General features: G+C 38.9%; 1 protein-coding gene across 1 annotated transcript in view; it reads right to left on the bottom strand.

Annotated features, from left to right (window-relative positions):
* The window catches only part of LOC149146540 (uncharacterized), a 108,089-nt gene that overhangs the window by 36,908 nt on the left and 49,451 nt on the right, over nucleotides 1-21,730 (bottom strand). Inside the window, exon 2 of the mRNA XM_089449359.1 lies at nucleotides 6,246-6,342. Within this exon, the coding sequence (XP_089305485.1) occupies nucleotides 6,246-6,342 (97 nt within the window). The remainder of the gene's footprint in view (nucleotides 1-6,245; nucleotides 6,343-21,730) is intronic.

Genomic DNA, 21,730 nt, shown 5'->3' with positions numbered 1-21,730 from the left:
AATTAGGGGCATGTTGGGTCTAGGTGCATCATCCCATAAAAGTCAAAATCTAGGTCAAAGTGCTCGAACACTGTGGGATGGAGGTGCCCACGAGTATGGATGATACTCAAGTGCTACCTGGAGTCCCATGGTTATCAACGCCTCACTTGTGGGTGTCAATATGCTCCTCTAAAAGGCATGTGCCCAAGCTAAGTTGCCCAAGCCATGGTTGTGGAACCACCTAACACTTACACACAATATCTAGTGCTAGCAACTACATCACTAGGTACATTTAATCATTTTTGCATCTAAACAGAACAAGCTTGAAATTAATGAGCAATTTGACATTTCAAATAAGGTTCCCCTGTTAGTTTTTGTAGCATCAAACAAGTGTTCTAGTCTCGATTTGTGTCTAAGAGAATAAGGAACACGAGATCTTCAAAACCCATAAAAGGTTTGTGAGATAAGCTTGTGAAATGCCTTAATTAAATTGATTAGACATCATTTAAATTTTTCTTAAGTCTAACTTAGGAAAATTGGTTAATTAGTAATAATTAAGTAAGGAAAGGTGAGAAAGCTCTAGAAACTACACGAATTGAATTTGAGATATGATTTTAGTCGTTGATAACGATTTAATCATGGTCATTGGTGATCCAACGAGAGATTATAAGAGCAGGTCAATGAGGATGGAGAAGAATACACTCAAGCTTAGCAACGAGACACTAAGGGAGCGAGTTCATGGCTGATCAAGTTATCCAGTGGCAAAAATCGAGCAAAGAAGAAGAGCTTGAGCCAAAAGGAAAGCAAGAGTGAGATTGAGGGAGCAACAATAGAGTATTCCAACAGATATTTCGAGCAAAAGAGCAGCAAAACAATGAGGCCGAAATATTTTTGCAGGAAGGCCAAATAGCAATGCAAGCAGGCCAGAAGGGGGTAGAGTTGTTTGGCGGAGAGAGAAATTTTCTCCAAATTATTTTGACGATATTTTTGTTGAAGGATAACCAGTTTGGCGTCTCCAAATTTATGTACTCGGATTTTATTGCTGCATAATAAAATATAAACCCTGATCTATTGCACCAATTTTCCCTTCGGGTTTTTCTGCGAACATTAGTCCAAAAATATTTGTGTCATTTTTATTGTGTGTGCATCTATTTTTTCAGTTCCAATTTATTTTGCGCAGTGTAACTTTATTGTGAACAATTGCAATGTGATTTATTTGTTATTTGTCGTAAGAAATAAACTGCCAATTAATCCGTTAGAAAAATAAATTTCCAGTTGCTCAAATTCAAGGAAATTTCAAATTCCTTTTCACAATTAAGGGTATGAACTCGCAATGTTGTTACCTCCCTCAATAGTGGTTAATAGACCACCTTATTAGGTGTTTCTAGCATGCAAGCAGAAGTGGCATGTCCTTGTTCCACCCTTAAATTGATAAGTGTCATGTGAATAACAACGAGATGAAGGGGAGGAGTTCATGACCAAGCTCCATGGTCAACAAGACCAGCAATGATGGGCTCCTCATCCTAAGTGTATAGATGTAGGGAGGGAGCAATCGTGGATGCATGAGTTACCAACTTGCCTTTCGTTTTTCCATCGCTCTTGGGTGCCTTCTTATTTTTCTTGATTTTTCTTTGTATTAATGCTTGTAGCTCAAGGGGTTAGAGCTTGCTTTGTATGATGTATAGCAGTTTTTACCCCCTTAATGACAAGGCATCTCATTGTCCATCAGGGTTTGGGACATGCAAGGGTTCCTTCTCATACTATGAAGAGCAACATGTGTTCAGGAATCAAGTGATGGCCATAATGAGTGACGCAGAGCTCATGCTAGGCATTTTCCCACATGCTAATGTGTATGTCCCTGCCATCTTTTACATTTTGATCTTCTTTTGTTTCAACTTGTGGTCATCACATGCTTTTTCTTGTTCTTTTAGCCGCATCAACTTCATAGGGCAAAGTTTTGAGCCCTGCCCATGTATGAGGATGTATGGTGCCAAATCCCAGAGAACAAACGGTCAATTGAAACCCGAAGAAGGGAGGTGGAATATAGGCTTTCTAATGTAAGATGGAAAGTGGTAAGAATGAAATAGGGAGAGATGGGACTACGCTATCTCAACAAGTCGCAGCAGGATCTCCCTTCCTCATATGTTGATATCTCTTGAAGAATTGCATTGTCAATCAAGGAGTAGTCACTCAACCACTTACCTCTCCCATACAGCAGTCACTCGACCACTTGGGAAATTCATTGGCTTATTGGGATCATTTCCTTTGCCACTTGTTGTTCCTATTCTTCATTTGGATCTTCTCCCAAACTCTTATAAATTGTAACCCCCCGCTCTCATTATTCTAGTGTTGGAAGCTTGAGCTTGGGGAACCTCAATTGATGCTACTTTGTGTTTTCTTCATTCAATAAATATAAAACTTTGGAGGCCTAATGGTGCAAGTGTTCGTGGTGTGCTTGTCGATTTGAGGTAACCTTTTTGTGTTTATCATTTTCATTGCTTTCAATTTTCTAGCTTAGGCCCTAGTAGGGGCAATATTATCCAAGCGGAATCTACAAGTGGTTACTTCCTTCTCGACTTGCTTATATTCTAGGTTTGGTTGGGACATGCGTATTCTCGATTAAATACCATGTCTAATCTTGTCATTATGTTGTATTGCAAGACTTGTTCTAGTGTTTTATAAGTTACTCTCTAAGCTTGGAGTTGGCCACATTCTCAATTGAATCAACCATCTTCAAGCCATTGGTGGAGCATTAATCCCACCATACCAAATGATCTCCAAAGGGCTTCAAAAAAGGATCTAAAGACAGATTCAAAGAACCTGAAACTTTCTCCTTCCTTCCTCATTTGATTATCACATATTTCTTGGCTCTTTTCTTGTGCTTTACATTGTAAAAACAAGCATCTAAATCTCTATTTGGACTGTTGTCCTAACAGTAGTCCTCTTTGCTAAGAAAATACCAAGTCCCCTTGGCCTTTCCTTAGCAAACTAGGGTAGGAAATTGGTAGTGTGATAGTAGAATATTTACTATGTTTTGGGCTAACCCATGCTAGATATTTTAAAGTGTTTTAATCTCATTTTTTTCACATTCTAGCGTAAATTGTTTGCTGGTTTTTAGCAAATTTTCGCCTTTACAAAGGAAGATGTTGGCGAATTTCATCTGACTTTGAGGATTTGGAACACCCAAAGACAACCTAGGACATTCCTATTGTAAAAACCAACAAATCTTACCATAATAACCTCTTCAAAAGCTTCTTGATCCCTTTGATCTTTCAAGGGATCCATTGTAACTCCTTCAAGGGATCCATTGTAACCCCTTCAATCTCTTTTTCATCTCCTTATTCATGAGGAAGCTCTTATTCTTCTCTTGATTTTGATCCCTTTGTTTACAAGGGATCTAATCAAGCATTGTAACCATTCTTGGGAGTTGGGGGAAATCGCCTTAAGCATCCCTCTTCCCCATTTGGGGATCTTCTTCTAGTTGCCTCCTTTTGTGGTTGCTTTTGGTGGTTGGATTTAAAAATTTTATAGTAGATAATCACATCATAACATTAAAGTAGGTTGCATCCTTTTTTATTTAACATCCATTCAAGCAATCTCGTTAGATTTACTTTCATTTTATTGGAATAGTTTAATTCTAATCTAGATTTATATTTTGCTCTTAGATTAGACCAATTGTAATTTCTTGTTTTAGATTAAGTTCAATTTCATTTTCTTGCAAATAAACCTCCAGTGAGTTCCAACAGCTTGCTAGTTGAAGTAGATTAACTAGGGACCCTTCCTCTTCTATGACTTCTTATTCTGAGATTGGGGCCCCAACGAGAATAAGGCCTAAAGAGGAAGATAATCTTTGACCAAATTTAATTTATGCAATCACATTTGCATGTCATACACTCACACATTCAATCTACCTAAATTCAAGGGAGAACCTAACATTAACAAAAACAAACCGAGAGACATTTCAAAACATTTTGATTTCAACATTTCTTGTACATGGTTATTGCGTTTACTTTCAAAGAACTTTCATTTCGGGAATTTACATTTCCAAGCATTTATTTCAAGTACTTTACTTAATGCTTATTTAGAAATTGTCTTTCATTTCAAGCATATATCTTTGAGCAATAAATTTATAAGCAATTATTTTCCAATCATTTTACTTTCAAGCTATTGTTCTTTACTTGGAATATTTATGTAATATCCCCATTTTCAATTTCCTTTATAGTATAGCTAGGATGGAGTTCTGAGATATATGATGGCCAAGCCATACGAGCAGGTTTACATCACCAGGAGTCCCAGAGGGGCTTTAAGGTATTTCATGGTATCTTATGGCATTCACTTGGTGTATTCCATCATCTGCACTACTTGCCTTTTGTTCTGTGTCATTCTAACAACTTTCGTAAAACAAACTTAATATTGAACCTTGCTTAATTAATTACGATTGAGGTGGCATTTCTGGAGAATATTTGATGCGACACCTCGATGTAATAGCTCGTTGGAGCTGGAACGAGAAGATCTACAAAATGGGAGGATGAGAAGAGTCTTCCAATGGCCAAATAAAGCATGGTGAAAGATTTACCATTTTCCCAAATTAAAAGTGACTTTAATTAATCACTTAATTAAATAAAAGGAAGGGAAAATAAATAATTGAGGGGAAAAGGCCAAAAGTGAATTCAGTGAAATAAAATTAAATTAAATGTCACTTAGATGCGGTCAAAAAGGGGAGCTTCTAGAATAATATTAAAATAATAAAAATAAAATACTTCTAGAAGCTTGGAGATCTATCTATTGAGTCTTTAAAAGGAGGAGGAGGTGATCATTTGGGGACATCTTCGTTTCAACATTTGTCTGGGTAGTTCTCTGCTTTAGTCTTACGACGAAAACCCTCGGGCGAGTCAGCGAGAGTGGACGAGAACCCATCTCTCCCCTCAATGAATTCATCCATAATTCACAGGTGCACTTATTGGTTTGCAATTAGTTTTGGAGGGTCGGGGCCGCATTGGAGCAAATTCTTGGATGTCAATTTACTCATCTCAGCTATGTCTATGTAATATCATATTCAATAATTAAATAAAGCTAAGTTTTTCTTATGAGTTTGTAGCATTTCTGGTTTTCATATTGCAAATCTATTTTATTTTTGTCGCAATTTCATGGTTCATGTTCTGCAATTGCTTGGAGAAATTTATGGTACAAATTTTTAAGCAATTTCCTGAGAAATTTAGGCAAAATTATAATCAGGGATATTACAATTTACCTTCACAATTATTTTACATTAGGCACTAGTCTCTACTTGCTATATCTTATGCTTTCAAAGTATTTCATTCAATGATCTTCGTTGTTATATCTCTTATGGTGGATGGTTATGGTGGTTTACGTGCATTGATTATTTCTACATGCTTTGAAGTCATTTGCAATAAATTTTCATATTGATAGTTGAGTGTATCTTGGTCAATTATAATTAACTCAGAGAACTTGATTTACTTTTCTTAGTTTAGTAAAGCCTTAATTTATTTTGTCTCATAGGATCCCCCCCCCCCCCGCTTGGCTTCGTTAGGAGTTAGCCTGAACGGAGGAGTTGAAATTTGAGTGACAGCGACTCAACTCGAGACTTGCCCCCAAGGCCACACCAAGTGGTGGAGTCAAATCTTTTCTCCACAGAAAGAAAGAAGGGGGTAAAATTGTCCTAATGCCTTCTGAACTTCAAAAAGTTTGATTGGTGTCTCGTCCATTGGGCAATGGAGTCCTTGTTTCCCACCATCTATATCTAAGCAAGTAACACATAGTATAGCATATCAAGAATTCCATCCAATGAATCAAATCACCAATAGCGATATATGAAGGTTGGCCTCAATTTATAGTAAGGTCAAGACAAACTTGATTTATGATCATTAAATCAGTGTTTCTACCTTCAAACTATCCAATATTTCCTAAATTTTCATCTATTGCAAAATGAAGAAAAAAATGCGCTTTGAACTCTTTACCTGGAAAAAATAAATGTATACAAACCAAAGGAAATTCTAAGAGCTTATGGGATTATTATTCATAATTACATCAAGAGTTTATCTTCCAACCTAGACAAATTTTTAAATGATAGAAATGTATGGCCTTCATACCTTTTAAGAATCTTAACAAGGCTAGTGCTTTCTAAGGATTCATTGTGGCAATCACCATATACATTAATTCAATAGAACAAATTGACTATTTTCAAGATAAACTCAATTTGATATCCTTAACAAAAACACAAAGAAAAAGAATGACTAAAAACTTACCTTCTCTGGATTTATTTTCACTTCCACGTCATTTATTGCTCCTTTGAGTTCCTTTTCAACCTTTGATGCCCTTACCTTAAAACATTGGCATTGTTTACTGCAAAATATTTTATTGTTAGTATTTGCGAGATACTAGTTTAATGTGAAATTAGTTCATCAAACTCTTTTATATGGTATTTTTAAAATCATGATAAGGTATTCATATTTCTATCGTACACAACATCAAGAAACTATGAAATTTTAGGAATTACATTTCAAAGCAACGCCTTAAAAGAAATAATGACACATCAATTAATATAATAATCATTATTTAATGTGAAACAATAAAAGAAGATGCAGTGCATAAATAAACAAAATGTGTAGCATTGAAAATAAACAAAATAAGTCAAAACTACGGATAACGCAACTCCAAGTCACTCTTTGTGTTTAAAATGTATTTCTATCCACACAATTATAAAGAATAGCTTATCATATTGTTGAAACCCAAACATGAGTGTGGAATTCTTGTTAAATGTCATTTAAAAAATGAAAATGAAATGGAAAAACTTAAAATGATCTTGCTAAAATATGTCATTATTTAAATGGATATGACTTTCAGCCTTCGTAAATAATCTATACAGGTCAAGTTAGTTTCACTTCACCTCGATTTCTAAGTTTCTAATCAATTCCTTGTCAAATGCCAAATCTTTGAAGATTTGGATCGCAATTCAATCAAATCCTTATTTTGAATGTGTATAACATATCCTATTATAGCTATTATGAATTCATGAACCAAAAAAAAAGCTGCAAATGTTTACTCATCGTTATCGGCAATTGCAGCCCTTTAGCTATGTTTCATAACTTTTGGACTATTTTCTACATCATAGAGATATTTTGGAACATACACAAGAATTTCATATCATTCATTGGGAAATTGATTTGCATCTTCATTGAATGCCTTCCATGTTTTGTATAATAGTCAACAAGTATTGTCTGGTTGATTTATGGCTCCTAAACCTATATGTATTACAACATGAATATAAATTGTTGCTCTCAATGTAATATGTCAATCTTGTTTCTTGAAACCAAGAGATAAGAAAATATTATTGCAGAGGATGTTATCAAAGCAAATCCACAGTTTTAATTAGATTCAACCAAAGATAAAATCACATTCTTCAGACCCTCTTTCTTAGAAAAAAACAAACCATTTTTCAATAATGAAAGACAATGTTTTCAAAAATAAATGTTTTAAAATTTTAAGGCCATTTCATTTCTGGATTTAAACATATGAAAATCAATAAAGATCTTGGCTTAGGAGCCCAGACTAATTCCTGAACATTTCCCTACATAATCATTAGGGATTGTTTGTCTCAAACAAGCACCAAATAGCATTTATACTAGACATCAAGAATTGCAAATGGAGCATAAAAAATACTTCTATGTCATATTGCACAACAAAGACTTCACACTTAATGTTAGACTAACATCTTTTCCTAGCAATCAAACACAACATCAATTGCAACAAATTATTCACAAAAACTTATCAAAATGGTGTCTTGTGATAGCAACCTTTTTCTTGACTCGTTATATGCTTCTTGTTTCCTTAAGCTTGGAACTAGAAGGCATCATCGTTCATGGGAGTTGTACACAATGCCACAAACCTTGGAGCAACCATGCCCCTACCAAATGGGTGATACCAAAAACCTAAGTATTATTATTGGAAAAGATCTCCATGCCTCCTCCACAAAATGAACCCCAAATCTGATCTTCATGTGTTTTCTCTGATTCAATCACTAATACTTATAAATGCCATGTTCACTTAGATTAAGTTCCATCATAAATTTAGGCCTCTTGATATATGCAAGTAGAAATTACAAGCATGGTTCAAATATTAGAGGTAGCATCTAATCTTCTCAGAAAGAACAGGTATTTGGGTTGTTGATTGCATGCAATTCTTATTATAGTTTTGATTAAGACCAATTGTCTCTCCTTCCACCAATAATTTGAAAAGAAGACAATCATGAAAAAATGTAAAGTTTTACTCTTTAATCCTTCCTATCTAAACCATTCTTGCTTGTGTTCTCTTATCAAGTTAAAAGTAGGAAAAGTTAACTCCCTTTAATTCAATTCTACCAACTATTAGATGATCAACACTTGCATCAAAGATGAAATCCTTTCATTCATGTATGATTTTTCTTCACAAATCCATCCAGCTCAACCCCCATTTATATGAATTTTTTATAGTGTATGTGGATGTCAACATACATACCAGAGACATATATTTCTCAACAAAATTTTCCTTGTGTTGAGAAAATCGCTCATCGACCCTAACTCTTCCACTCTAATTTGTGTGGTGACACTCACAAGCATGGCATGTCAACTCTATCTCTAAACATGTCGACCCTATCCAACCCTTTTCCAACATGAGTCCTATCACCCACCAAAATGGGTAATTCTAAAGGAGAAAACTTATCTCCTATCTTGGATAGCCAACCAATCAACATCCCTACACACTTAGTCATTGATGATGATATGCCAATTGCCTTCACCATTTTCACCAATCATACACCTCTCACCATCTGGCATTCGTCTTCGATGAATGCGGGATACCACTCAACAGGTCTTTTGCTTAAAATCAAATGCTTTTACTTAATGTTTCGGGCATTTGGTATTAGTATGGATAAAGGGTGATCTGGACGATTGACCGATCTTCCCTGTAAACTTGTTCTCTAACCTTACCAAGGGGTTAATCTTTAGACTTAAGTCCAGTGGAACCTCCCCCAAGACCTTAGAGTCAAAGGAGGGACACCACTCGGAAAAACTTAGATTGAAGTATTGTCTCCATTTTTCCTTTTTCATACTCAACATTTTTCCATGTCATGTTATTCCCTTAGATATCATCTTTTTTCCTCGGGTTTAACTGTCATTGTTTCATTGGGATTTGGCACTCTCTTATCTACATCCTTGAGTCGGGTTGGGAAACATTGCCCCAAATGTTGATGCAACTAAAAGAATGAAAAAGCATAAGGTGGCCCCAATCAAAGAAAAAGAAAAGTCAAAATGCAATAGATGGTCGGGACATAAGTTAGCCTATGGGAAAAAGCCTAGCATGAGCTCTACTCCCCTCACTAGTCATCACCTAATTCCTAAGTGTTTGATGCTCCATCCATCAAAAGGAACTCTTGCATGTCCCAACCCTAATGAGCGAGAAGTTGTCTCATCTTAAGGGGTAAAACAAATGTTATTTCATAAACAACGAACTTTGATCCTTGAGTTATGCACCAATTAGAAGCATTATATAAAATAAGTAAAAGACACAATAAATGTTGATTTCTAGTAGCATTGAATGTGCTCTAAGTCTCAAATTTTGTAGGGAGGCTTAGCCACATGTATTCCAAAGAACCCAGAAAGCGTTTTGGGAAATTCCACACAGAAACAGTTTTATTAAAATAATTAATTATTTTTAATAAGACCTTAAGTCTAAACTTAGGAAAATAAAATAATTCAAGGGTATTAATATACACTGTGTGTAACTTGTAAAAGAAGACAAGGATCAAGCAAAAATGATCTTAGTCGTTGATTAGCTTCTAATCTGGGTCGTTGAATGTCAACGAGGAGATTATTTAACGAAGCTTGAGTGTCACTTGGAAGACACATAGAGTGAGTTCAGAAGTTCGATTTTCTAAAGCAAAGCGACTACCCGGAGAATTTCGATAGTGAGCTTTTGTAGTGAGGGGAAGAGATAGTATCCAGAAGAAGAAAGTTTCCCTGGGCCAAAGAGTACAAGGCAAAGAGGGCAGAACGACAACCAGAGAGAGGCAGATGTTTGCCCACGCAGAGCTGACGAAGTGGTAGCACAGGCCTTAGAGGGAGATCGAATTCCTACTGAGGAAATCAAGTTTCAGACGTCGGGAGCAGAGGTGTGAGACCAAGAGGCAAAGATTCGAATTTTCCAGCCAGCAGAGGGTCCGAAAAAGGAGCAGCATGATAAGCAGCAGGGGTGACGCAACTGCGTGGGGCTTACACAAAGGCTCCAATTCAACGTGATCAGACTCAAATTCTCCCAGTGATAGGGTGAGAGCATTTCACCATTCGTTTTTTCCAGTTTCTCTCTGTATCAAATTGCTAGCTGAGCATCCAACGAATTGTACTCAAATTTACTACTGCATAATATTAAAACCCTCAGAGTTGTTGCACTAATTTTCCCGCATTGGGTTTTTCTGGGGACATTTGTCCAAAAAAATACAGTGTCATTTGTGTTGTATCTTTCTCTATTGTTTTGTTCTTGTTTTGGGCATATTATTTAATTGGTGTAGGTTGCACTGTATTACCTTCGATATTTATTGTAGGACGCAGTAAATAATTTGTTTCAGAAATTAACAAATAGGAGAAGTTTAATCAGTTGTTGCAATAGGGATTTCGGTTTTCGAAATTTTCACATGGTACCAGAGCTAGTGCAAGTGAAGCAAGAAGAACAGTGCCAGAGAACCCAACGCTAAGCAGAAGAGGGAGATCGAAATCGCTGCAAGAGGCAGCAGTTCGAAACCCAAGAGGGTTTGTGCAGTGCTAGCTGGAGGGTTGATTTTCGAGGCAATCTCTCTTTGAGTGAGTCGACAAAAAAGAAGGGCTACCAAATCGAAAACTTGTCATGGCAGAGGGAGCAGCGCTGAAGTCTTAGCGTGACGAGGAGTTGGTGGGACGCAGTTTTTTTGCAAGTCATGTTGTTGGGCAGAAAGACGTCAGAAGAGAAGAGAAGCACAGTGAGGGAACTTTTTCCTCCTAAGACTTCCCGCCAAGAAATCAATTTTCTTGTTAGCTGAGCAGCAACAGTAAGAAAAGGAGCAGTTTGACAATTTTTCATGAAAGAGATAGCACCCAGTGGCTTGAGCGATCAGGATAGATTGGACGAAGCATCCAACTATCATCTGGAAGGCAAGGATGTCATTCCTTCTAGATGAGCATGCCCTCAAGATATATGTTGACAGCATGGTGGTTGTGCTTGCAAATGCAGATCCGTTGAAGAAATACAAGGCAGAAATGGCGAAGGCAAAGAGAATGATCCTAAACGGCGCGAAGAATCATGTTGTCTGTCACATCACTAGCATAGGGACGACTAAGGAGATGTGGGATGCGTTGTCTACGTTGTATCTGGGATCTTCCGAGCAACAGAAGATGTACCTTGGGCAAAAACTGAGATTTGCTCAGATGCAGAAAGGGGAGCGTGTGGATCCCTTCCTCACGAAGCTTCACGAGGCCCGAGATGAGTTATCAGTTGTGGGGTCTACATCTCAAGATTCTGAGTTGGTTAGATTGGCCCTAAATTTTATCTCATATGAATGGCAAGTCTTTGGCCAGAGTATCCTGGGCATGGCAACTTTGCCAAATTGCGCTGAGATGTGGGCAGCTCTCAAGCAAGAGGAGTTAAGGAGAGACTTGGTCAAGTGTAAGCTTGACAGAAGCAGCAGCAGTGGGTCGAAGCCCAAGGAGGAGGAGGAGAATGTAGCCCTTACATCAAAGGAGCAACAAGAGTAGCAAAGACGTAAGAAGGACGTCTCGAAGACAAAACGCTTCAGGGGTGGTGAGATAGGTCACTACGCAACACAATTTCCTCTCGGAAAGCAGGACAAAGATAAGAAGCACGATCCGAAAGCTTCACCTGCAAAGATAGAGGAGGAGGAGTTCACCATGACAGCAGAGATACCTCCAGGAAGGAGGTGGGCTAATTTGGAGTTGTAGTTCGAAGGATCTACAAATGAGCAGGATCCTTGAGGAACCCACCTCTTCGATCAATACCTTGCTACGGGAGCCCAATTTTGTGGTAGCAGGATCGACTAATGTCAGATGGTGCTAAGGAGTGTCAGAGAGACAGTTGTAGTGGCTAGGAACGCCAGAGACTGAGCAATGCAGAGCAGAGTTGGCAGCAGTGCAGATGGCACAGAGCAGAGGTCAGTAGCAACACAATAGATTCAGAGAGATAGCGCAAAGACTAGCAGCAATCAGGGTCCAGCATTCACATAATATCATACTGAACACAGTTAGTTCAGTAATTTGAGATGATTTTCCATTGCTAATGCGGTAGCAGTAGCGATTTGCAGTGCAGAGGCAGTGGGCGGTGGTAGTGCCAGCAACAGCATGGATGCAGAAATTTAGAGGGAGTTGCAGTATGGATGCAGTGTTGACAGTGGTAGGGTTAGCAGCAGTACAGATGCAACATTTGCGCAGTGGTTGGTGGACAACATGTCAGACATCAACAGCGCAGAGAGAGATGTTACAAAATAGAGTGATGCTTCAACAGGTTACATTGTTATAGCACATTCCTCGCTAAGATGGAGTGTTGATTTTTGGTAGCATCGGATGTGCTCTAAGTCTCGAATTTTGCAGAGAGGCTTAGGCACACGTATTCCAAAGAACCCAGAAAGCATTTTGGGAAATTCCACTCAAAAACAATTTTATTAAAATAATTAATTATTTTTAATGAAACCCTAAGTCTAAACTTAGGAAAATAAAATAATTAAAGGGTATTAATATAAACTAGGGATGTAACTTCTAGAAGAAGACGAAGATCAAGCATAAATGGTCTTAGCATTTGATTAGCTTCTAATCTAGGTCTTTGAATGTCAACGAGGGGACTATTTAAGGAAGCTTGAAGGTCACTTGGAAGACACACAGAGTGAGTTCAAAAGTTCAATTCTCTAAAGCAGAGTAGCTGTTGAGAGAATTTCAATAGTGAGCTTTTGCAGTGAGGGGCAAAGATAGTGTCCAGAGTAAGGAAGTTTTCCTAGGCCAAAGTACAAGGCAAAGAGGCAAAACTACATCCAGAGAGAGGCAAACACTGGCCCACATAGAGCTGACGCAGTGGCAACGCATGCCTTAGATGGAGGTTGAATTCCTGCTGAGGAAATTGAGTTTCAGAAGTCGAGAGACGGCGTGTGAGACAGGGAGGCAGAGATTCAGATTTTCCAACTAGTAGAGGGTCCAGAGAAGGAGCAGTGTGATACCCAACAGGGGTGACGCAGGAACTGCGTGGGGCGCAGAGGGTACGCAGAGGCTCCAGTGCAATGTGATCAGACTCAGATTCTCCCAATGACAGGGTGAGAGCATTTCACCATTCATTTTGTCCAGTTTCTCTCTGTATCGAATTGTTAGTGGAGCATCCAAGGAATTGTACATTGATTTACTACTAAATAATAAAACCCTCAGAGTTGTTGCACCGATTTTCTTGCATTGGGTTTTTCCGGGTACATTTATCCAAAAAATATTGTTCATTTGTGTTGTATCTTTATCTATTGTTTTGTTCCTGTTTTGGGCATATTATTTAATTGGTGTAGGTTGCAGTGTATTAGCTTTGATATTTATTGTAGGAAGCAATAAATAATTTGTTTCAGAAATTAACAAATAGGAGAAGTTTAATCAATTGTTGCAGTAGGGATTCTAGTTTTCAGAATCTTCACACTAGAGGGGTGGAAAATCAAGACGAGAGGGGTAGCTCATGCGTCCACGACTGCTCGCTCCATTACATTTATACATGCAGGATGTGGACTCTCATTAATCAATCCCCTATCCATGGCACTTGGTCATGAAATCCTTCACCTCCATTGCCACATACTTTCATTAACACCTATGGATTAAAGGGTTGACCTCGAAAATACCACCTCCCCATGGGGGCTAGAAGCACCTAATAGGGTTGACTACTTAGCCACTCCTACAAACGTAGGGAACACTTTTACGAGACTTGGCCTAGTTAGATATTTGAAGGTGATCGCAGTCTGAAGTATTAATATATCCTTAACAATTAAGTTAGGTCCACTTAGATGCATTTATGATCTTAGTCTCTAATGTTGGTTGCTTTCAGTTGACTTTGAGATGGTTTTGCCAAGTAGTCCAAGGCAGCTAATGCCTTGAGCGCACACCACACTACATAATGCATGTTGGCACACAATCTAGCAAGGGTCCTAAGAGGGGTACGTAAGGGACAACTACTAGACCAAATGACAACAATGTGACAAAGACCCATTGTCACCTCAATCACTGTCCCCTGCTCTTTACGAACTTTCACTGACAGGAGGTGTTCTGATATGAAGGAAATCACTATATTAATAAGATCAATAACAAGGTACAAGGTGATTTCCAAAGCCCATTCAAAGGACAGGCTCCGATAATGGTTTGATTGCCTTAAAGCAAGACAACGGCTCTCCAAGAAAGGCTTAAAAGGAGGATCAGATCTAGGAGGAAAGGATATACAATACAAGTGAAATACCTAGATCAAGGCTTCCAAAAGAAATAAAGGACCTCTCATAGGGTTTTGTGAGATAGTGATCATACAAAGACTTGGGACCACAAGCGAGACCTCGAGGGTCCAAGCAAAGCCTAGGGTTTGCAAAATAAAATAGGAATAAGATACCCTAGGTCAAGCAAGGATAGGATAGGTCAAGGAATAATTAACTTCCAATCAGTTTTCAAGAGTATTTGACCTATGGAATGTCGCTACCCAGAGAAACCTAGGAGCAGAAATGACGTTGGCGCTAAGGCTCGAGGTTTCTCCAAATCTAGCCATGGGATTTGCTTCGAACTTTAAGGGCACTTAGAGGAAACCTCAGCACAGTAGTATGCCAACTCGATCTTTGAGATGACCACCTTGATGCATATTGCACTAATGTCTAAGGGACCTTCTAGGGTTAGAGTAGAAAATGAAAAAGTGATAAAAATAGGCTTAAGGGTGATCAACTAGAATAAGGACCCAATGCCTTGATAATTGGGAGAAATGGAGTCGAGATTTACTTTGATGAAGGACCTTCGCTCTATCAAGGAGTCCTATGCAGCTTTTCACTAATCCTAATGAGGCAGCTACCCAGCAAGAAGGAATTTATACTTTGTTTAGCAAGAGATGATGGAGTTTCAAAGGTTTGTGAGACAACACAAGCTCCTAGGAACATTCATTCACTTTATCTTAACATGTAACACATGCAATACTTCAAAATCCCAATGTTTTCATGAATTCACATTTCATTTAGGGCACATTAAGATAGTGACAAGACATCCCATACATTAATCATGTAACATAGTAAAGATATAGCATTGAAATAGCACTTACATGAGAAAGTGAATATATCCATCCATCACATTTGCAATTAGAAGCTCCAAGACAAGAATAGCGAAAATCCAAACATCAAGATGCATCGAAAACTTCAAATTTCGTCCATCAATTAAAGGTCTGAATTCTTTTTGCAAGAGAAACCCAATCCAAATGATGATGATTTACAAATGAGGATTACTTTTATTTATATTAGCCTCAAGGGGTCTGATGTACTCTAATTAGCCTAATATGCCCCTAAAAACAACTTTAATGTGCAAAACAACAATCTAATTGGTGTCAAGCCCACCAAATAGCTCAAAAGTACTCAACAAGCCTTCCTAATGAGGCCAAAAGAAAAATGGTGCAAAAGTGTCGTTGGAAGGCCTAGATAAGTCCTCCATGTGCCAAGATGAAGTGGAGGGCTCTCAAAATGATGACCAAGGTGTTGGCCCCTTGGTTTCCAATCAAAACATGTGTTGTTCCCAAGTGGTTGTGCTACACAATGAATGGTCTCACGAGTATCCAACTGGATCAAGCAAGTCGATGCTCCATCAATAAGGGCTAGAATGATATGATACAAGCCCTTCGTGTCTCCCTAAGTGAGACAAGACCCCATTTGGGCTCTAGATCAGCTGCCAAGTGTATGGTGCAAGTATGTGGCTGACTGGGCAACATGGTCCAAGTGCATCATCGTCTTTGTATAGTTAGGGTATCAGCAAGTAATGTGTGGTGTTGAAGAAGCCCCTAGCGTGGCAATCAATGCTCCATTGTGGTGGAGGCCCATGGCTCTCAACGCTCACCCTACAAGCACCATTATGACCCTCTGGAGGGCTTGGATCTCGTCTAGGGAGGCCAAGCCCAAGATGAAGACCCACCTATAATCCTATATAAGATCCATGTGTCTCCTCACCTTCCAGTACAACGATTCATTACAACAATTGAGTAAATAAGCTTGCAAATAGGGGCCTAAGTGGCCATTTCAAAGTGGCATGTCCTTCCAAATGGGCTTTAGAATGTACAAGTGTCCCCAAGCTCAAGAAGAGAGGTTACTCAATGGCCCTATTACGTGGTTTCAACCTCTAAGGGAGTAACAAGTCCATGGTACATCCGTCAAATGACAAGGATCATGTGAAATGATGGTGGAATGGAATGGGGCAACAGGGAAGGCTCCACGCCACGTGCCATGGCACAAGAGTAGTTATGATGGGGGGAAACCCGCACATGAGTATATGGATCTGGGAGGGAGCAATCGTGATATATGAGTTACCCCAACATTTGCTTTTCCATCCTTATTCATATGTCTTTTGCCTTTTATTGATTTTCTCTCCTTTAACTGCTTGGGCTCCAAGGAATGAGAGTATATTGTATGATAAAGCAATGAATACCCCCTTAAGGTTGGGCATTTCATCGCCTACCAGGGTTGGGACAATCAAGGGTTCATTAATGATGCAAGGGGGGGGGGGGGGGCGCACATAGTGACCCCAGGAACTAGGGTGATGGCCATGATGATAAGGTGTAGCACTCATGTTTGGCTTTTGCCCACATGCTAAATTTTTATGTCCAAACCTGTTTTTGCATTTTATGGTACATTTCTTGTTGTAAGTAGCCAAATTAAGCTTTTAAATTTATTTTTAGTTGCATCAAACTCTGGGGCATCATTCCAGGCCCAACCCAACGTGTGGACAAGGAGAAGGGGAAGCTAAATCCTTGAGGACCCAATGGACAAATGTGGACCTAGATGAGAAATTCATGAAAGGGGCTTATAATGAGCAGGGGGAAGTGATATATGTGGTGTCAGGAAATGGGACCACACAACCAAAATCGAGGTTTCCCATGTAGTGCCACTCCTAGATCTAGTAGCCAATAGAGGAGATCCCACGGGACTAGGATGCAAGGCTAACCGCCAAGTTCGGACAAGGGCACAAGAGTACAAACCAAGCTCATTCTTTTTGTCGAATCCCCCCACTAATTAATGTTCAAATATGTCCAAGATAAGCAAGCAAAAATACCCAATTACATAATGAAAGGCATAGCTTTGGGGTCGAAAGGTCCGCCTTCAAACATATGATCATAACAGATGGGCGAGGGCACATAATAGCTTGCTCGAGTGGGGGAGAATGTGTGAAAAATCGTTGTCTTGAATTTTACTGCAGCAAATGATATTATTGCTTCTATTTGTTAAATTGATTAAACAAATTATTTGCAATTTTCTACAGCAAATATCAAAACATATACACTGCAACCTACACAAATAAAATTTGCGGAAAATAAATGGAAGGAAAAATACTAGCACATATATAACCACAATGACAATTATTTTTTGACAATCGTCCCCAGAAAAACCTAATGTGGGAAAACCAGTGCAATAGATGAGGGTTTCTTTTATTAATCTTCAGCAATAATTTATGTACAAGATATGGATAGCCAAAATAGAGGAAGGATCACTTAGATAAATTTACTAACGAATTTCTCACACTCCACAATGATTTTTTGACCCCAAAGAGGACCCTCTGCCCTTTCGTTGTCCTCTGTGTCACCCCCTGCATAGTGACTGCGTAATGCCTACATCACTCCTCTACGCTAATGAACTACGTCCCCCCTCTATGTTGCCCCTTCTAGCTTTGTCATGCACCCTCAGACTATTGTTGATGCCTCTCTCCCACCTACAACTCAGTCTCTGACTCAATTTTCTCTTGTCGAACTTCAGCCACTGAGAAAATCAATTTGCTTGAGCAACTGAGTATCTACCCTAGTGTGTTCTCCATCTACCCATCAACTTCTTATAATCTTCTTTTGGAGCACCAACAGTCAAGATTAAAACATAATCAATGGCCCAGATTAATTCCCTGTCGATCCGTGTGAGTTTCTAGATGATTCTCACCACATCTCAATTAATACTGATTAATTAAACGTATTCCCTAAGTTTAGACTTAGGAAATAATTAAAAAAATGGTTAATAATTTAATTGGGACACTTCTGGGTGGAATTTCCATAAACGATTTCTAGGTTTTGGAGAACTCATTCATTCTAGTCTCTCCACAAAGTTTCGGGGTTAGAACACATCTGGTGCTACAAAAACTAATAAAATGGTGGCACATCGAACTATTTGGTCACTACACTGGGCTATTGGCTATCAGCTAAAGAAAAAACTAGGAGAAAATTTCTCCTATAGGGATCACCCACTGGTGGTGGGTAATAATGCCTAGACCACATTACAATTCCAAAGAGCATGATGATTTGGCAGGAGCAGCGTTGCCCTTTCATAGCAGAGCATTGAGCACTTTGATGACCTAAGTAATTGAAGCATATCCCAGAGCACCCCAAAATGCCCCCATGTTGGCCTTGACACTACTCGATGGCAGTGCCTTGATCCAGATCCCAGATGAGGATGGTCATCGCCCAAGATGACTGAGGGGGGCTTGTTGCACCCAATGGAGCCATAATGTTACACAAAGATGGCACCACATTATCTACTTGGCTCCCATGGCGATGAGGAATGGCATCCACAGTTGGATTTTGGAAACATGGAGCTACTTTGTTGAGGCTTGATTTGACAATTTTCCCTCAAATGGAGGATGATCATGATGCTCAGGGACCTTTGTCTACCTTCCACTGCATTGATGGAGCATTTGGAGAAGGGCATGACATCATCCATTTTTAAGGCTTACAACTCACACATGTGGGTTTCTTTTGGTATATTTTGTTGTTGAGCTAGTGGGTTGGATTGTAACACAATTTACTTTATGTATACGCAAAAAATAAAACTTGCATAGGGCTTTTAGTCATTAATTAGAGGTGATAAACCTCATAAACTAGATGATTGCCTCTATAATTTGTTCATCATCACATTTGTGGAATTCAGCCTCTCTAGTAAAGACTCGGCTTGCTCTTTGTACCCCGCTACTTATGGAAATGTGATCTTATGTGGATTTCGTCTATTGGAGACTAGTGTTCGTTGTGGAGACATCATTTGTGATTGAAGTAAGGAGCACTTTTGGATATATTGAGTATTTTTGTTGAATACCTTTTATGGTTATGCATGTAGTGGAATATTGTTGGGGGCTTCTATTTTCCTTGTCTAAATGCATATGTTTACAAGAAATTCTTGGTAATTATTGGATGTTTAATCTTGTACCGTTGAACTCCCTAGAAAACCTCTAAAAGAGTCCTTTTCTAGTCAATTTATCCCCTCATAAAATCAGGGCTAGGTTAGGAAGTGAAAACTAGGGTTTTGCCCCTTAATAACCTCAAAGACTTCATATTTCCATGGTTAAAGTTTCTAAAACTCCATCACCCAAATAGGGAAAATGCATTGGCAACCCATTTGATGATCAAAAACTCTAAACCTTTATCTTTTATCTCTTTTCCTATTTTCAACTAGCGCTTGATTTATGGAACGTTGGAGCTAACTTGGCATTATCCCACCATGATTGACAACGCAAACTCAAAAAACTAGCATATTGCATAGTGAAAAGCACCTCATTAGGGTTGATGTCATAAACCCTATGTGATTTAAGGCCTTACAAAACCCTAGCTCTATACAAGACCTCAACTTAAGACTACTTGAAAGTTTGTTACTCCATTGACTAATCATATCGTCTAAAGCGAACCTTTTCCCTTTGCTTGTATGCCTAAACGTATCAATATTAAGTTATACCATGAAACCCTAGGCCTCAAGCCCCATTTCTAAGGCTTTTTCATAGGTACATTATTCCTTATTACAAAGAATAATGCCTAGTTCCAAGTGAGAGGTACCTTGATCCAACCTCCTAAATATCACCTTGATCCTATTAACCTAGAATACCTTTAAGTGATCTATACTAGGAAGCCTCGTGTGTGCTGAAATTCCACTAAAGAGCAAGAGGTGGAGTGCTAAGGTAACAATGGCATCCACCTCATTTGTGTCTTGGTTTGGTTCTTGCCTTGTGAGGCCTCTCACAAGGCCAGCTAAATTTTGCAATAACAAGGCTTGTTGCCTCAAATTCTAGCCAGCCTTCTGACTATTAGTTTTTGGTAGCAGCACACGGGTGTTCTAATCTCTATGGTGTCTAAGAGGCTAAGGAACACGAAATCTCCAAAACCCAGAAAAAGTTTTGCAAGAAGAGCCTTAGAAACAACTCAATTAGATTAATTGGCCAATAATTGAATATTTCCTAAGTCTAACTTAGGAAAACTAGTTAATTAAATTAGATTAATAGAGGGTAATCGATTTTTCTCTACAGACTTCCAAAAAAGTGATTTGATGGAATCGAGATGATTTTAGCCATCGATTGAGATGTGAGCATGGTCGTTGGTTGCCCAACAAAAGAATATAAGAGCAAGTCAATGGGGTTTGGAGAAGATAAACAAAACATAGAAAACATGTTGATTTGGGGTAGAATCGGATGTGCTCTAGCCACGAAAATTGGTGGAGAGGCTAAGGCACATGAGATCTCCAATAACCAGAAAGGGTTTGGGCAAAATTCTAAACAGTTTGGGAGATATTAAAATAATTAATATTTGTAATGGAGTCCCTAAGTCTAAACTTAGGGAAATTAAAATATTAATGTGAATTAATATAAAACTGTAGACTTAGGGAAATTAAAATATTAATGTGAATTAATATAAAACTGTGTTAGAATGGTCCAAAAGTCATGGATCAAGCCAGTTCTAATCTTAGCCATTGATTAGGGACTTAATCTCGATCATTGATTTGTCAACGAGAAAAGCATAAGAGGAGGCCTGAGGGTCTCTTGGAGAACACACCAAGAGATCAAGATTTCGACCTTCTGAGGTTGGGTTTGCTGCGAAATTCGAGAGTGTGATCAGATTTGCAGCTAACGGGTAGTGAATACAAAAGCAAAGGGGCAGAAATAGCACCAGGAGGATCAATGCAGTAGCCGGAGAGAGGGACGCAGAAGCAGTCAAGGGTTCACGCAGAGCCAGCCAAGGCTCACGCAGAGCCAACCAGGAGCTGCGTAGTGCCTCAGAGGGCCAGCGTGGGTAACACAAACGGCCAGAGGGCTGACGCAGTGCCTCCAAAGGTTGAGCCAAAGTGACGTTGGGTTAACTCTACGCCGAAGAGAGGATGACGCAATCCCTAGACGCTGACGTTGGGGTTTCGTGGGGTAGATTGGAGTTGTGCAGCTATCGGAGTGTTTATCCTGGGTTTCGGCCGAAATATTTGCTTCCGAGTAGAGAGATACTACTACCAAGATTTTTATTTGTTGGGTGAACCGGATTTGGCACCCAGATTGTATTCTGAAACTGCTTAATAAATCAAACCCTTAGATAGTTGCATCGGTTTTCCCGCATTGGGTTTTTCCGGGGACATTAGTCCAAAAACAATGGTGTCACTTGTGTGCTTGTTTCTATTTCCTTCAGTTGATGATTTGTAATGTGCTAAGCATGCAATTGTATATATTTCCAGTATTTACATGGTAAATAACTTGTT

This window comes from Pinus tabuliformis, chromosome X, assembly GCF_031772625.1.
Source record: "Pinus tabuliformis cultivar Carrire ecotype Pingquan chromosome X, CPIR1, whole genome shotgun sequence".
NCBI lineage: Eukaryota > Viridiplantae > Streptophyta > Pinopsida > Pinales > Pinaceae > Pinus > Pinus tabuliformis.
This window is presented reverse-complemented; position numbering and strand designations above follow the sequence as displayed.